Source organism: Gorilla gorilla, chromosome 20 (genome assembly GCF_029281585.2).
Source record: "Gorilla gorilla gorilla isolate KB3781 chromosome 20, NHGRI_mGorGor1-v2.1_pri, whole genome shotgun sequence".
In the NCBI taxonomy this organism is placed as follows: Eukaryota; Metazoa; Chordata; class Mammalia; order Primates; family Hominidae; genus Gorilla; species Gorilla gorilla.
Window position 1 is genome coordinate 15186714 of NC_073244.2, and position 18175 is coordinate 15204888.

The 18175-nt window shown below is 46.6% G+C and overlaps 1 protein-coding gene across 1 annotated transcript; it reads left to right on the plus strand.

Moving 5' to 3' along the window:
- Nucleotides 1-1398: 1398 nt before the first annotated feature.
- Nucleotides 1399-8848, plus strand: ZNF317 (zinc finger protein 317). Its single transcript, XM_055371571.1, has 6 exons — nucleotides 1399-1513; nucleotides 2084-2220; nucleotides 2740-2866; nucleotides 3448-3543; nucleotides 4271-4353; nucleotides 5551-8848. The coding sequence occupies exons 1-6, from the start codon at nucleotides 1489-1491 to the stop codon at nucleotides 6868-6870; spliced, it is 1788 nt and encodes a 595-aa protein (XP_055227546.1). The 5' UTR covers nucleotides 1399-1488; the 3' UTR covers nucleotides 6871-8848.
- Nucleotides 8849-18175: the final 9327 nt, after the last annotated feature.

Consider the following 18175-nt stretch of genomic DNA (forward strand, 5'->3'; position numbering starts at 1 on the left):
GGGATTTCTCCATGTAGTGTGTCTGCATAGTTTCTTTTTATTGCTGAGTAGTATTCCATTCTGTAAACATTGCAATTTGTATATCCATTCTCTGGTTGATAGATGTTTAGATTGTTTACAGTGTTTGGCTATTAGGAATCAGACTACTACAGACATTTTTGTATGAGTCTTTGTGGATATAAATTGTTTACAGTTTCTCTTATTTAAATATCTAGGAGCAGAATTGTTGGATCAGATAGTCAATGTGCTTGTTAAAAACTGCCAAAGTGTTTTCCAAAGTAGTTGAACTATTTCACACTCCTACCATCAGGATATGAGAGGTGCCAGTGTGCCCCAAACTCAGCAGCATTTAGTATTGGTAGTCTTTTTTATTTTGGCTGCTCTAGTTTTAATTTGCATTTCTCTAATGACTATGATGTTCAACACCATTCGATGTGATTCTTACTGGTTTTGTGAAATGACTGTTTATTAATTAAAGTCTTTTGCTCTTTTTGTTGGGTTGATGTTCTTTCTTTCTGTTTTGAAGGAGTTCTTTTTATTTTTTCCAATAAGCCTTTTGCACTCCTATGTAGGAGTTCTTTAATCTGAATACGAATTCTTTTTCAGGTGTATGCATTGCAGATATTTTTTTCCCAATCTGTGGTTCACTGTTCATTTTCCTTTTTTCTTTTTCTTTTTTTGTTTTTAGAGACAGAATCTTACTCTATTGCCCAGGCTGGAGTGCATGATGGTAGCTCACTGCAGCTGTTCTCTATGAATTTTTAAGTTTCTGATTCATCTCAAAAGATGTTTAAATTCAAATTCAGTGAGTGGAGGAGGCGGCAGAAGCATAGGTGGCCGCGAATCTCTAAAGTGAGAGTTGATGTGAGAAGGTTGCACAGGAGACTTTGCCCAGAGAGCAGATTTCCAAATCATTGCCTGTGAGGTGAGGCTGATTCTAGTGATGATGCAGTCCAGGCCATGTCCCAAGGATGTATATATTGGTGTGGAGTGTGGGTGCAAAGGGCATTGGAGTTTGGAACTCATGGTTGGTCCTGGGTGGACCATCTTCATGGATAGAGCCATCCTAAATGATCGCAGGCCTTGAAGGTGAAGGAAGAGCAGAAGTCTAGGACCAGAGTGTTTAATGACTGAGGGGGTTTAACAGAGTTGTACTTGGTGGCAAATCACTTAGGAAGAGTAATTCTGAACCCACTTATAGCAGATCAGGGGCTGTTCCCCCACCACATCACCACATTGCTGGGAGAGTTTACCTAAGTAAGATAAAAGTCCAGGATCAGGCAGATCTTGCTGCTCAAAAGAGGAAATGCCAAAAAACAAAACTCAGAGTTTTCTTTGGCGAGCAGGAGAGACAGATAGCCTTTCACTGCTCCCGGTATTCTTTCATTTGCTACAGATGCCAGCTTGGAGAGTCACATGAGAGCAAGAGAGTAGCTTTCTGGTTGTCCCGGTGCCCTGCTCAGGCAAACTGACTGCCATTCTCTGAGGATGGCAGCTCTGTCCCCCACATTTGGTAAGTTCTTGGGTCAGTGCGTGCCCTGAGAAAGTGAGTGCAAGTGGCCCCTGCGACTTGATGGGGTGAAAGATACATACACCATAGAGGGCTGCTGGGAGAGGATGGGCGAGTGGAAAAGGGGTGGGAACAGAGCCCCAGCAGCCACCCCAGTGACTGTGTCTGCTGAGGGTCTTGGTGGGTCTGAGAGCGGGCCAGTGTCCTTATCATTCATGCGTGAAGAGGGTGCAGGTAATGGGTAACCCTGAGTTATCTCATTTATTATTTTGATCACTTTCAGCAAGGTCACAACTCTAGCTCTCAGAACTTGCATTTCTTCACTCCTAGGTTGGAACTATGTCACTTCTTATGAGTATGTACCCCACCACCCTCTTTCTGTTTTTGGTGGAACAGGGCTGCTCTGACTTGTTATGAAACTGATGTGTGCAAGAGAGGTGGGGGGAGGAAGAGAGAGAGAGGACTGAGGATGTGAATACTCAGAATCAGTGTGGAGCAGTTTCCTGGTTTACAAGTGTTGTATTATGAGGCAGGGCAGGCTCTGATTCTCATGAACCCTCTTTTCTCCTCCAGCCACGTCCACCCAGGATTCCACCTGTCTCCAGGACTCAGAATTTCCTGTTTCTTCAAAAGACCGTTCCTGTCCCCAGAATTTGGACCTGTTCGCATGCAGTGGTCTGGAGCCTCACACACCCAGTGTTGGTTCCCAGGTGCACTAAGATCTCTGGGTCCCTAGAGCAGGAGAGGCACTTCCTGGAAGACCCCACCAGTGCATGCTGGAATTCTTGCAGAGCTTCATCTCAGCCAATGGATGCCAGAACAGGGCCCAAGAGAAAGCCAAGGAATACTGGGGCTGTCCTGGTGTTGGGGAAGTTAGGGGAAGTGATTTATGTAGCATCTGTTTCCCTCATGCTTGCAAAATCTCAGGCCTATGCTCAGCCCCAGAGACGGGGGGAAATAAAGGGAAAAGCTCTCGGAGTGGGCTAGAACTGGAGGGAGATTAGTCCCTTGTCAGGGTTGCATCTGAAGCGACGGCACAGGACAAGATGGCCTCACTGGGGAGAGAGGATGTCTGAGGACTGATGCCTGGAGGAAATGTTGAGCCCCGTAGCAGGCCATCTGGAAATCCTGTGTTGGGTCTCTCATGCCCGGTCTTCAACCTCAGCCATCTTACCATGAACATCGTTAGGCTGGTTCCTCGCTGACCCCAAGTTTGTGTGGCATTCCAGGAATCGGTGACTTTCCAAGATGTCGCTGTGGATTTTACCGAGAAGGAGTGGCCCTTGCTGGATTCTTCTCAGAGAAAACTGTACAAAGATGTAATGCTGGAGAACTATAGCAACCTCACTTCACTGGGTAAGGCCAGTGCCATTTCTCCACTTATTCATTCATGAATTAGATGTTTTTGTTTGAGTATGTTCTGTGACCCAGGAACTATGCAGTGATTCAGAACACAGCTGTGAACAAGCAGCCCCAGCACCCATGCTTAATGGGGCCTCTCCTGGGTATTGAGGCCCGTCTATTGCAGGGACCTTGGTGCTTCTCCAGTGTGTGTCTGAGGTTGGCATGGGCTTCTGAAATACGAAATCCCCATTCTTTTGGAGGGTCAGTGTGTGGGTATTTGTGATCTTATTTCCTATTTCATTTTTTTTTTTTAATTTATTTTTGGTGATGAAGGGTTCTCACTATGTTGCCCAGACTGATCTTGAACTCCTGGCTACAGGCACGAGCCACCATGCTTTGCCTGTGGTTTGTTTTCTATCAGTCAAAAACTTTCACTGTGTTCCTTAGAAATTTTGGCACCACCGTTTTGCTGCTCCTGAGTCAGACTTGTCCACCCTCAGAACACTGAAGACCTAAGTGTTGAGCCCAGGCTACCGGAAGGGGTTGTCCTCTGCATGGCCCTCCCTCAACCTGTGTCTTTCCCGTGAGTGTAGGGTATCAGGTCGGCAAACCCAGCCTCATCTCACACTTGGAGCAGGAGGAGGAGCCGAGGACAGAGGAGAGGGGCGCTCACCAGGGCGCTTGTGCAGGTGAGCGAGCCCCGGGCAAAGAGTGGTGCTGTGGCTCTACCTCTATTCAGTGACTGGGGTGGAGGGAGGTAGGTTAGGGAGTGTCACCCAGGGAAACTGAGAGATGCTCCTTCCCTCTTTTTGCCCATCCATTCTCTGACAAATCTTTTGGTCCACACACTCCTTCATCTTTGACTCTCACATTCCCATTATTGGGCTCTTTGTCCCATTCTTTCATATTTGATGTTCCTGATCATCCGCTTTCTGTCGTTATCAACATCATCTGAATTGCCTTAAATTTCTTTTTTTTTTTTTGAGACGGAGTCTCACTCTGTTGCCAGGCTGGAGTGCAGTGGCATGATCTCGGCTCACTGCAACCTCTGCCTCCCAAGTAGCTGGGACTACAGGCACGATGCTGCCATGCCTACCTAATTTTAGTATTAGTAGACATGGGTTTCACCATGTTGTCCAGGCTGGTCTCGAACACCTGACCTCAGGTGATCCACCCACCTCGGCCTCCCAGAGTGCTGGGATTACAGGCGTGAGCCACTGCGCCAGGCCTGAATTGACTTAAATTTCTACCCCTGGCATTGCCAAATATCTCACATGACCAGATTTTTTAACAATTGCTTTTGCACCACTTTTCCTTACATAGCCTTAGGATCTGCCAAGAAATCCACCTGTCATTGTCACCATCATCCCACCATTTTCCTTTTCCAACAATTAATACTTTTCCAATTTGTTTCAGATTGGGAGACTCCATCTAAAACCAAGTGGTCACTTCTTATGGAAGATATTTTTGGGAAGGAAACGCCCAGTGGTGTGACAATGGTAAGATTTCTGTGGGATAATTCTGGATCTTCCTTCCACATCTGAGGAGACTGGGGCAGCCTAGGTTAGAAAAGCAGTTCAACACCAGGGCAAGCAGCTTCCTCCAGAGGAGACTGTGTTTCAGAGACACTGGGTATTACCAAGATGGAGACAACCCTAAAGCTAACCTCAAGCTACGTCACCTAGAGTATCTCTGAGTGAAGATTTTTATAGCTGTGTCTCAGATATTGAGTGTTGGGGGCTCAATGCAGTTTTTGTTTTATTTTATATTTATGCTATACACTTACTTATCAATTCAGTTTTGGTGGTGTTTATTTTTTGGGGGGCAGACAGTCTCACTGTTGTTGCCCAGTGCAGTGGGCAACATCTTGGCTCACTGCAACCTCTGCCTCCCAGGCTCAAGCCATCCTCCCACCTCAGCCTCCTGAGCAGCTGGGACTATAGGCGTGTGCCACCACACTTGGCTAATTTTTCTATTTTTTGCAGAGACAGGATTTCACCATGTTGCCCAGGCTGGTCTTGAACTCCTGGCCTCAAGAGATCCATCAGCCTTGGTCTCCCAAAGTGCTGGGATTATAGGCTTGAGCCACCATGCCCAGCCTCAATTCAGTGGTTTTTGTTTGTTTGTTTGTTTGTTTGTTTGTTTTGAGGCACAGTCTTGCTCTTGTCACCCAGGCTGGAGTGCAATGGCACGATCTCAGCTCACTGCAGCCTCCACCTTTCAGGCTCAAATGATTCTCCTGTCCCACCCTCCCGAGTAGCTGGGATTACAGGTGTGCACCACCATGCCCAGCTAATTTTTGTATTTTTAGTAGAGACAGGGTTTCATCATGTTAGCCAGGCTGGTCTTGAACTCCTGACCTCAGGTGGTCCACCCACCTTGGCCTTCCAGAGTGCTGGGATGGCAGGCATGAGCCACCTTGCCCAGCCTCAATTCAGTTTTAAGCAGTGAAGAAATGCTATATGCAAAAAGCTTTGAAAAAGTAACACACGTGGAGCCTTGTGGCCTGGCATTCACCTATTATCTTTGATAGAGCTCAAATGGGGCAGGGACAGCACGTCTGCACGGCAGATGGTGACAGCTCTAGTCATAGTAATGTGCTTCTATCTGTTCATAGCAGTGTATGTGGGGATGACGCTTAGGGTTGCAATGAATATGAGAATTGCTTTTGTCAGCACTTATGTCTTAACTAACAGGAAAGAGCCGGTCTTGGAGAGAAGTCCACTGAATACGCTCACTTGTTCGAAGTCTTTGGCATGGACCCTCATCTCACTCAGCCAATGGGAAGGCACGCTGGCAAGAGGCCCTATCACCGCCGCGACTATGGGGTAGCGTTCAAGGGCAGGCCGCACCTCACTCAGCACATGAGCATGTACGACGGGAGAAAAATGCATGAATGTCATCAGTGCCAAAAAGCCTTCACCACGAGCGCGTCCCTCACGCGGCACAGGAGAATCCACACCGGGGAGAAGCCTTACGAGTGCAGCGACTGCGGGAAAGCCTTCAACGACCCTTCAGCCCTTAGGAGCCACGCAAGAACTCACCTCAAAGAGAAGCCCTTTGACTGCAGTCAGTGTGGAAATGCATTCCGGACCCTCTCGGCCCTGAAAATCCACATGAGAGTTCACACTGGCGAGAGGCCTTACAAGTGTGATCAGTGCGGGAAGGCTTACGGCCGGAGCTGCCACCTCATCGCACACAAGAGAACGCACACCGGAGAGAGGCCCTACGAGTGTCACGACTGTGGGAAAGCTTTCCAGCACCCCTCCCACCTCAAAGAGCACGTGAGGAATCACACGGGGGAGAAGCCGTACGCGTGCGCGCAGTGCGGCAAAGCCTTCCGCTGGAAGTCCAACTTTAATTTGCACAAGAAGAACCACATGGTGGAGAAGACCTACGAATGTAAAGAATGCGGGAAATCCTTTGGCGATCTCGTGTCCCGGAGGAAACACATGAGGATTCACATCGTCAAGAAACCCGTGGAATGTCGGCAGTGCGGGAAGACCTTCCGAAACCAGTCCATCCTTAAGACTCACATGAACTCTCACACTGGAGAGAAACCATACGGGTGCGATCTCTGCGGGAAAGCTTTCAGCGCGAGTTCAAACCTCACCGCACACAGGAAGATACACACGCAAGAGAGACGCTACGAATGCGCCGCCTGCGGGAAAGTCTTCGGTGACTATTTATCCCGGCGGAGGCACATGAGCATTCACCTTGTAAAGAAACGAGTTGAGTGTAGGCAGTGTGGCAAGGCCTTCAGGAACCAGTCAACGCTGAAGACGCACATGCGAAGCCACACGGGGGAGAAACCGTACGAATGCGATCACTGTGGGAAGGCCTTCAGCATAGGCTCCAACCTGAACGTGCACAGGAGGATCCACACCGGGGAGAAGCCCTACGAATGCCTTGTCTGCGGGAAAGCCTTCAGCGACCACTCATCCCTCAGGAGCCACGTGAAAACTCACCGGGGAGAGAAGCTCTTTGTGTCATCCGTGTGGAAAAGGCTCCAGTGAGCGCGCCTGCTTTAGAGACACAGGATGATTCAGACCGGAAACAGACCTCGTGGGGGTAAGAGGAAGCCTCTGTGAGCTCGCACCTTACTGGGTGCAAAAGAATCCACGGAACTTGGGAGAAGTCCAGTTCCTGTAAAAACTGGGAAGACGAGGCGTTCTCATACCATAGGAGGTTTGTGAGAACTCACGCCGGGGGTGAAAATGTACATCTGTAGCATGGAGAAGCCTTCAGGGTACATTCGGTTCTTAACAAACACGGGAGGACTTAATGGCAGCTTGGCATTTAATGTCAAAATCCAAGCGTGGCATTTAATGTCAAAATGACTTCAGACCACTTCTAGCCTTCTGGGCCCATGAGTAATAATAAGCACACTAGGGAGCATCTCTGTAAACACAGTGGCTGGGGAAACCCTTCCTAGTCTCACTTGATTCCTCGTGAGGGAAATCACACTAAAGAGAGAAATCAGTGAAGTAAGGAACGTGGAAGGTCATGAATGGGCCGCAAACCACGGCCAGCTGCTTCTCTTTGTATGGCTTGCCAGCTAACAATAGTGGTTCCATCTTTAAGGAAGAAGAATGTTTGATGGAGAAAATTTGTGGCCAGTGAAGTCTGAAATACTTCCTGTCGTCTGCCCCTTTCCAGAAAAACTTGGCCGACCCTTGGTCTACAGCACGGGTTCTCAGTCGGGCGACGATTTGGCTGTCTAGGCGTCATTTGGCAATGTCTAGAGACATTTTTGGTAGTTAGAATGGGGGGAAGATACTCCTGACTTGTAATAAGAAGACATCAGAGATTCTGCTAAGTCGGCTCCAGCACACAGGAGCCCCCCACAACGAAGAGTTAGTGCCCCCAAACGTCACTGTTGCTGAGGTTGAAAATAATCATGCAGTCATTCCTCAATTACTGCCTGCAGCAACTCCTCCATTTTTATGAATCTTGTGAGCACTTACGCTAAGAGAAATTTCTTTTACAAAACTTTTAAAATATAATTAGTGCTGATAATTCCTATGTGGAAATGATTCCAGCCATGGTCCCCTCACTTGAGCATGTGAATATTCTCATGGAGAGAAGCCCCAGCGAGATTTTCCGGTGAATACGGGATTGCACTTACTCTTTCATCACGGAAACAGACCCCCGAGAGAAGCCCCAACGAGATTTTCCGGTGAATACGGAACTGCACGTACTCTCTCATCATGAAAACAGAGCCCCGCTCATAAATTTTTCGTCTTTATTTTTAAGGTTACACTCCTCTAAATAACCCTTAAGCCTCATCAAGAAAGGTTTGTTTATAGTATTTTTACTATAGCTTCATCCTTGATAACGTCCTAATTTCCTTCTGGACAACCTCCTTGACCAATGGCATATTGAGATCTGTGTGACATGAGGATATTTCTCAGTACCAGTTTGTTACTGGTACCTGATGCACACGGATTGCGACCAGAGCATGATGCCTCCATCAAGTGGTAATATGTTTGCAGCCTGCTGTCCAGCCAAGAGTGACAGATACTTCTAGTGACTTCCCCGGTATCCACTCTCATCTTCTTCCAATATCAAGAGAATCCAGGTTCTGTCAGATTAGTAAGGTGTGCTAATCTAAATTTTAAAAAATCTCTTACAGGTTTTCTTGCAGCTAGTACCATCCATGTCTCACAGCCCTGGCCACTGACAGATCAGCAGATGTCACCACGTGGGCTTCTGAGAAAGCTCTTGAATGGGGATCGTTCTTAAACATGAATTCCTCCCTGTATGTTTTGTTCTTTGCTTTACTTTTCACCTTGCAAAGAGATCCAGTACCTAGTATTGGAAGATCCACCTTAACGACCGTGCATATGAAAACCACAGTCTAAGGAAGTGACTGCAGAAAGCTCACAGCAACCCTGGCCTCCCCTGTGGCCTCTTTGAGTGTCTGCACCAGCCCTGGACTTCCAGACTTCTATCACATGAGAAAAAATAAAACTGATTATTGGTTTAAGCTGCTATGGATATTTCATTGTTTTTCTTTTAAATTTATTTATTTTGAGATGGGGGTCTCCCTATGTTGCCTAGGCTAGATTCGAACTCCTGGGCTCAAACAATCTTCCTGCCTCAGTCTCCCAAGTAGCTGAGAATACAGGCATGTGCCACCACACCCAGCTTGTTTTTCTATTTCATTTATTTATTGGTGGGAGGGGGTTTCTACACCCAGCTGGATGCTGCCTGGAGCCCATACACCTGGTCATTGGTGAGTTGTGTTTTTTTTGTTTGTTTGTTTTGTTTTGTTTTTTTGAGACAGAGTCTTGCTCTGTCACCCAGGCTGGAGTGCAATGGCGCGATCTCGGCTCACTGCAAGCTCTGCCTCCCAGGTTCATGCCATTCTTCTGCCTCAGCCTCCTGAGTAGCTGGGACTACAGGCGCCCGCCACCACACCCGGCTAATATTTTTTTGTATTTTTAGTAGAGATGGGGTTTCACCGTGTTAGACAGGATGGTCTTGATGGCCTGACCTCATGATCCGCCCACCTTGGCCTCCCAAAGCGCTGGGATTACAGGCGTGAGCCACCGCGCCCGGCCATGTTCAGATGACTGATTAGCCTATCAAAGGCATTCTTCCATTTCTTTATGGTGGCTTTGATTTCTGATCTTTCCTTCTGATTCTTTGAGTTTCTATTTTTCTGCTGATGATGTAGGGCAGATGAGCCCCCAAACGGGGGGTTAGCCCAGGAGGGTTCTTGGCTTTGCTCAGGAAAAAATTCAAGAGGCAGCGAGCAGCAAAAGAAATTGGGTTTATTGAAGCAGCAGGGCACAGCAGGGTGGCTGCCCCTTGTGGAGCAGGGCTGACTCATAGGCAGTATACCCAGGGTAGCAGCATATGGGCTGTTGGCTAGTGGTATTTATACCCAGTTTTAATTACATGCAAATTAAGGGGTGGGTTATTCAGACAGCACTCCTCATTCACCTTCCGCCATGATTGTGAGGCCTCCCCAGCCATGTGGAACTGTGAGTCCATTAAACCTCTTTATGAATTAGGCAGTCTCGGGTATGTCTTTATTAGCAGTGTGAGACACAGTTGCTCCGGCCTATAAATGACACATAGTTTTAAGTCTGTTTCCTGCAGTTCTCCTATGATTGGCCAGGGTTTTGATTCTGTTTTGTTTTTTTGCATTTTCAACTTAAGGGTAGATGAGTCTGAGGGTCTTGCTCCAGCTCTGTCTCAGGCCCCCCACCAGCTATCCCTCTTTCTTGCAGTTTACCTAACAGAGCCTTGGGGTGGGCATGTGTGGGACCGTGGTGCTAAGATTTAATGCTTTTTCTCATTTTACTCAGTTATGTTGCAATTTTGGTATTCTCTATGTCTTAAAGGCACTGTTGAAGGTACAGTTTTGTGTAGAAGATTCATAGGTGTGGAGTTACTTCACAGCATTTGAGAGGAGATTTGGGGAGGTTGCTTACCACTCACTGGCCATTGTTTTTAGTTACCTGGAAGTCTCCTCACCTTAGTTTTTGGAGATACTTTGGCTGAATATGCTATTTTATTTTATTTTAATTTATTTTTTGAGACAGTGTCGCCCAGGCTGGAGTGCAGTGGCATGATCTCAGCTCACTACAACCTCCACCTCCCAGGTTCAAACGATTCTTGTGCCTTAGCCACCTGAGTAGCTGGGATTACAGGTTTGCACCACCATGTCTGGCAAATTTTTGTATTTTTAGTAAAGTTGAGGTTCCATCACGTTAGCCAGGCTGGTCTTGAACTCCTGACCTCAGGTGATCTGCCTGCCTCAGCCTCCCAAGGTGCTGGGATTACAGGTGTAAGCCACCGCGCCTGGCCTGGATATGCTTTAAAGGGGTCATTTCTTTGTCTTCTGGCCTCCATTGTTGCTGACTAAAAGTTAGCATTATTCTTAACATTACTCCCCTGTATGTAATGTGTTGCTTGTCACTGGCTCCTCTTCAGATAATTATCTTGGGTTTTCAACAGTTTGACTCTGTGTCTTGGTGCAGTTTCCTGTGCATTTACTCTGCTTGGGGATCCTTCAGATTCTTAGATACGTGAGTCATTGTCTTTCACTAGGAAGTATTTGGCCATTATTTCTTCATAATTTTTTAATTGTGGTAAAATAAACATAACATGAAATTCACTGGGTTTTTTTGTTTGTTTGTTTTTGTTTTTTGAGGCGGAGTGTCATTCTGTTGCCCAAGCTGGAGTCCAGTGGTGCAATCTTGGCTCACTGCAACCTCCACATCCTGGGTTCAAGCGATTCTCCTGCCTCAGCCTCCTGAGTAGCTGGGACTATAGGTGTGCACCACCATGCCCAGCTAATATTTGTATTTTTAGTAGAAACGGAGTTTCACCATGTTGGCCAGGATGGTCTTGATCTCTTGACCTCGTGATCCACCTGCCTTGGCCTTCCAAAGTGCTGGGATTACATGTGTGAGCCACCGCGCCCAGCCCCATTTTCATCATTTTTTAGGTGTACTGTTTGGTGGCATTAAGTACATTGACAATATTGGCTACCACCACTATCCATTTTCAGATCTTTCTCTTCATTCCAAAAAATTATGTACCCATTAAGCAATCACTCCTCAACACTTCTATCTTCAGCCCCTGGTAACTTGTAGGTAGTGTCCATGAATTTTGTCAGAAGTAGAATAATAAAATACGTTGTTTTATGTGCATCTGCCTTATTTCATTTAAAAGTAATGTTTTCAAGGCTTATCCATGTTGTAGCATATATCAGAATTTCATTCCCTTTTATGGCCTAATAAGTTCTGTTGCATGTATGTGTCACGTTTTCATTCATCTATTGATGAACATTTGGGTTGTTTCTACCTCTTGGCTATTGTGAATCATACTGATATTGATGATTTCTTTTTCTTTTTTCTTGAGATGGAGTCTTGCTCTGTTGCCCAGGCTGGAGTGCAGTGGTGCGATCTGGGCTCACTGCAACCTCTGCCTCCTGGGTTCAAGCAATTCTCCTGCCTCAGCCTCCAAAGTAGCTGGGTACTCGCTGAGTAGCCTGCCACCATGCCCGGCTAATTTTTGTATTTTTAGTAGAAATAGGGTTTTACCATGTTGGTCAGGCTGGTCTTGAACTCCTGACCTCAGGTGATATGCCCGCCTCAGCCTCCCAAAGTGTTGGGATTACAGGCGTGAGCCACTGCGCCCAGCCTGAAGACAGCATTCTTAGCATGAAGGATGCAAAGTTGAGGCAAAGGAGATCTATCCAAACCAACCTCATTACACTACGGCTTCTGAGACACCTCTATCTGATTAACCACCCTAGCCCACACCCTTGGTTTTATCCCATTAGCGCAGTTTACTTGTCTGTCCAATTCAGTATATAAGTGTTTGGCTCTTAACTGCTTTTCTGGCTTGTTTCCTTATGAGGACCCCCATGCCACATAAAACTTTCATTAAACAAATACATGTGTATGCTTTTATCTTGTTAACCTAATCATATGTCAGTGTAATTGTCAGGCCCAGCAAGGATCCTAAGATGATGAAGGTGAAATCTTGTTGCCCCTACAATATGGACATTGGTTTGCAAGTGTCTGTGTGAGTTCCTGCTTTCAATTCTCAGGAATTTTCCGAAGTTGTTTTCTTCCTCATTTTCTCCTTTTAGGACTCCAGCTGTGCCACAGGACTCTGAAGTTCCTGTTTCATTTTTCTAATGTGTTTGTTTTCCAGTTTGTATGACTTCTACTGATAATCTTAAAGTTCACTAACTCTTCTGTCCTCTTCATCTGTGGAATCCATTTAGTGACTCCTTAAAATCCAGATGTCTGAGGTCCTTAGGAAAATAGGTGCTTCTCCCCGTTGCAGCTTGAATTTGCTCTGAATGTGGTGGTCCCCTAAGCCAATAACACAATGCCTCCTGGCCTGCCCTGGCCACCCAGGGAGGAATGAAGGGAGAGGTAAGTGTAGTGGTAATAAGCCTTGCTGTGCACAGCTTTGTGTAATAACTGAAAAGGGTGATGTGTTTTCCTGCTCCCAATCCCAAGCCTGATTTCTTCAAGATGCAGTAACTGGGACGGGCGCAGTGGCTCATGTCTGTAATCCCAGCACTTTGGGAGGCCAAGGAGGGAGGATCACGAGGCCAGGAGTTCGAGATCAGCCTGACCAAAATAGTGAAACCTCGTTTCTACTAAAAATACAAAAGTTAGCTGGGCGTGGTGGCACGTGCCTGTAGTCCCGGCTGCTGGGAAGCCGAGGCAGGACAATTGCTCGAACCCGGGTGGCAGAGGTTGCAGTGAGCCGAGATCACACCACTGCACTCCAGCCTGAGTGAAAGAGTGAGACTCGGTCAAAAAAAAAAAAAACCAAACAAACATGTAGTAACTGACACCCCCCACACATGCCCTCCCCTCCACCTCCTGTTATTTCATTAGAAACCCTGCCAAGGAACAAGGAAATCCTACAAAGAAGGTGTCTCAGGTACCCATCAGCAGCCATGCAGTGATGACAAGTGGGTCCTGATGCCATTAAAAGGTTGTTTTCAAACCACCTTCTGTTGCAAGCAGAACCCAATTGCACAGGAATCCAAGCTCCACGATCGAGCTTTGGCCATTGTTTTTAGTTACCAGGAAGGAAAATGGCAAGATTGAGATTAAGCCTGGAGGGCCGGCGGGGACCTCATGGCTGTGAAGACCCTGGACTCCTGTGTTGCTGGAGATAGTGTTTGTGCTCTCACATGGTCTGCTCAGCCGTCTTTCTGCCACGTGGAGAAGCAGCTACCGCCATTCAGCACAACAGAAGACCTAGTGTGTTTCCAGGGTGGGAGCCTACGAGTGGTGGACTCTGACTTTGACATTCAGGACAGATTTATTCCTTAATTTTCTTCCCTATATGCTTGGTTCTGAGGGCCTCAGACTCCCTCTCCAACAGCCTTCTACCCTCCCCTATTTCCACATTTTCATTTTTGAGCTTCCTTAGCTAAGTGGTTTTACTTTCTTCCCTTTCCATCTCTCTCTCTCTCTTTATATTTCTTTCTCTAGATTTTTAAAATTCTGTCTCTCTCTTTTCTCCAATTTCTCCATTTCCCTCTTTTTTTTTTTTTTTTTCTTTTTTTGAGTCAGGGCCTGACTCTGTTGCCCAGGCCAAAGTGCAATGGCACGATCTCAGCTCACTGCAACCTCCACTTCCCAGGTTCAAGGGATTCTCTTGCCTCACCCTCCAAAGTAGCTGGGATTACAGGCACACACCACCACACACAGGTAATTTTTGCATTTTTGGTAGAGACGGGGCTTCACCATGTTGGCCAGACTGATCTCGAACTCCTGACCTCAAGTGATCCTCTCCCATTTTGGCCTCCCAAAGTGCTGGGATTACAGGTGTGAGCCACTGCGCCTGGCCTTACATTGTTATTCTGCACACATTGGCCATTGTGGACATCGTTCCTCACCTGAGTGAACACATCCATGCATTCCTAATATTTGTGTCCTGGGAAACCTGGGTTTGGAGTTTGGAGTAGAGAGGCCAAGGGTTTGCAGTCAGGCAGGTTACTTGCAAAATATTTACGTATCAGTCAGGTACAGTGGCTCATGCTTGTAATCCCAGCAGTTTGGGAGGCCGAGTCTGGGGGATCACATGAGGTCAGGAGTTCGAGACCAGCCTGGACAACATGGTGAAACCCCGTCTCTACTAAAAATACAAAAAAATTAGCTGGGCATGGTGGTGCATATCTGTATTCCCAGCTACCTGGGAGGCTGAGGCAGGAGAATCGCGTGAACCAGGGAGGCGGAGGTTGCAGTGAGCCGATTTGCCACTGCACTCCAGCCTTGGTGACACAGCGAGACTCTGTCTCAAAAAAAAAATATATATATATATATATATTTATTATGTATTGTGCTAAGTTTCTTCTTTGTAAAAGCCCTTGGGGGACTGTTAAGTGTGTGTCTCAGCTTGGATTTGGGTTTTTTTAGACCAGAGATCCCTACTCCCTTTGGAGGTGTATGAGGGTATTTGTGTCTCTTGAGAAGGTCTAAGAGTTGCCATCAGTTTGGTGGCAGGGTATGTTGTACTTAGAGATCTTGTCAGAATGGATAACTCATTTTACCTCCATCACTTACGAAATGACTTTTATCAGCTACATTAAAATGCTAGCAATGTCATACTACATTCTCATAAATACTGGGAATTAACTAATGACTTTCTTGTCCAGGTATTTATAGGCTTTGGCAAGGCGGCAGTACACAAAACTGGTCCCATTCATAGTAATCTTGACGTTAAACTTTGGAGCCAGAGTACAAGCAAATAAATAAACACTAGGAAGAAAAGTAAATGCGGAGAAGAATAAATGCTGTGAGGAAGAGTAAAGTTGAGGAGGGGAACAGACAGATGGGATTGACCCATTCAACCTGTGCAGTGTACAGCGTATACTTTTTTTTTTTTTTTTTGAGATGGAGTCTCGCTCTGTTGCCAGGCTGGACTGCAGTGGCGCAATCTCGGCTCACTGCAACCTCCGCCTCCCGGGTTCAAGCGGTTCGCCTGTCTCAGCCTCCCAAGTAGCTGGGACTACAGGCACCTGCCAACACGCCCCGCTAATTTTTTTGTATTTTAGTAGAGACAGGGGCGTACACTCATTTTTGGCCACTTTACCTTTTTAGGAAACAAAATCATCACAGAAATCCTCAAGAGGCAGCTTTCCTGTACATTTCAGTTTCTCCTAAAACAGAACAGGGCTGGGAATGCTTACTGAGGAATCATCAAAGCATTTCTTTCTGTCATGACAAGAGCAATTCCAGCTTGCTCCATGAGACCCTGCTTCTCTCACTGTATTTGGTTTTCAGGTTGCAAGATTTGAAGAACACTTGTCAAAACTCGACGGTTGTTTCTCTTTTCAAGGACTGTTTGATCTGCATTTTCTTCCAGTCCATTCATTTCTATCTGGTTTGGCCTCCAAGGTCTTAATCTTTTGCCCAAGAAAACCCTTACATTTAAGCAACATGAGTTCCTTGATTTGTCTTTAGCCCAATGCTACTTTCTTGAGTTCAGAATAAAAGCTGATTATTATTATTATTATTTATTGTTATTATTATTTTGAGACAGAGTCTTGCTCTGTCACCCAGGCTGGAGTGCAATGGTACGATCTCGGTTCAGTGTTACCTCTGCCTCCCAGGCTCAAGCGATTCTTCTGCCTTAGCCTCAGGAGTAGCTGAGGTTACAGGTACCCACCACCATGCCTGGCAAATTTTTGTATTTTTACTAGACAGAATTTTGCCATGTTGGCCAGGTTGGTCTTGAACTCCTGGCCTCAAGTGATCTGCCCACCTCGGCCTCCCAAAGTGCTGGGATTACACCAGCCTTGGGACTTGACAGTTTTTTTTTTTTTTTTAAGATGGAGTTTCGCCCTTGTTGCCCAGGCTGGAGTGCACTGGCGTGATCTTGGCTCACCATAACCTCTGCCTCCCAGGTTCAAGTGATTCTCCTGCCTCAGCCTTCCTGAGTAGCTGGGATTACAGGCATGCGCCACCATGCCCAGCTAATTTTGTATTTTTAGTAGAGATGGGGGTCTCTCCATGTTGGTCAGGCTGGTCTCGAACTCCCAACCTCAGGTGATCCGCCTGCCTCGGCCTCCCAAAGTGCTGGGATTACAGGCGTGAGCCACCATGCTGGGCCCTTGACAGTTATTTTGACCTAACATTGGTGATAATTTTTCTCTACCTCAACCAAGAAGATGGCGGATTGGAGCACTTTTTTCATAGATTGACCAGTCTTCCCAACAACACTGGAGGCCAGTCATTTACTTTCTGCAGAGAAAGAGACAGGTCAAAGAGTCAACTTACCAGCTGGAAACTGGGACTAGTGTCAAGTGCTTACTCTGACATTCAGCTCTTGTTTCACCTGTTGACCCCTTTCATACCTGCATCAACCAGTGGATCTGTTGAGCTCAGAGCACATGACAAAGGGGCTTGTGGTGTTCCACTTGGCTTCCTGAAATCCCTTCCTTTCCCCTGGCAGTGCTTCCACGCAGGACTTTGAGTGTGTAGTCGGGGCAGTTTACATCCCCAAGTGAAAATGCTGAACGTTCAGCAAGCCTTGGTCAAAAGTTTTCCTAGGCTCATTAGTGAAGAAATAGCAATTACTCACTGGCTATTGCCAGGGTTGAGAAAAAGAATGTGTACCCTAGAGGCCGGGCCCAAGGGGAAGAGAGTACTTTCTCTCAGCATTGAGTAAAATCGGCCATTTTTAAAATGAGCCTTGGGAACCAGCATAACTGGTCCCTTTGTGCCCAATTTCTCCATCCCGATAATGAATTCCATGGATAACCTCAGTGGCCCATGACAGTTGCCTCTCATTGCACTTCCCTGCCAGTTCTCTGAAAGAAAGTGTCACACAGTCTCTGGAGGGAACTTCTAATTACAGGAACACAGTCTGCTTGTCTGAGTCTTGTTTTCAGTTCTTGGACCCTCTCCAGCTGGGACAATCTCTGTCTTGTGTAACCTTTGGGTAACATCCAATCCACTCAGGAATTCTTCCCTGCTAGGGAACCTATTGTATATACCCAAAGAATATTAGCTAAGTGCCTTACACTTTTAATTAGGTTTTGGGAAGAAAGATCAATAAGACCAAGTACTGCCCTTAAGAAAGTAAAGGTCTAGGAGAAGAGCGATATTAACAGTAAATAAGACACCTAGTATGGCAGGTGAATCCATTTGGGAGGCCCCAGATGAGGAGGATGTTGAACTGGGGGCCATCAAGAAAATCTAAGTAGAAGAGATGATGCAAGCTCAGTGTAGAAGGATGATTATGATTGTGATTATGATTATTTGGAGATGGAGTCTCGCTCTGTTGCCCAGGCTGGAGTGCAGTGGCGTGATCTCAGCTCACTGCAACTTCCGCCTCCCAGGTTCAAGCGGTTCTCCTGCCTCAGCCTCCCGAGTAGCAGGGACTACAGGCACACGCTGCCATGCCTGGCTAATTTTTTGTATTTTAGTCGAGACAGGTTTTACCATGTTCCCAGGCCAGTCTCAAATTCCTGAGCTCAGGCAATCTGCCCGCCTCGGCCTCCCAAAGTGCTAGGATTACAGGCATGAGCCACCGAGGCCTGCCATGTAGAAGGCTCATTAAGAGTTCAGGAGCAGAATCAAATAAGCATGCTAATCCTGAGTGCAAAGGAACTGAAAAAATGACAGTATATTACATTCTGTAGATAAAAGACAATCTTTGGAGTAAGAGGCAGACTTGAAAGGTAATATGGGACAGATTGGAGAACACACACATTTCCTTTATTCTCTCTCTCTTTTTTAAAGACTCGGTCTCATTCTGTCACCCAGATTGGAGTGCAGTGGCATGACCATAGCTTTCTGCAGCCTCAACCTCCTGGGT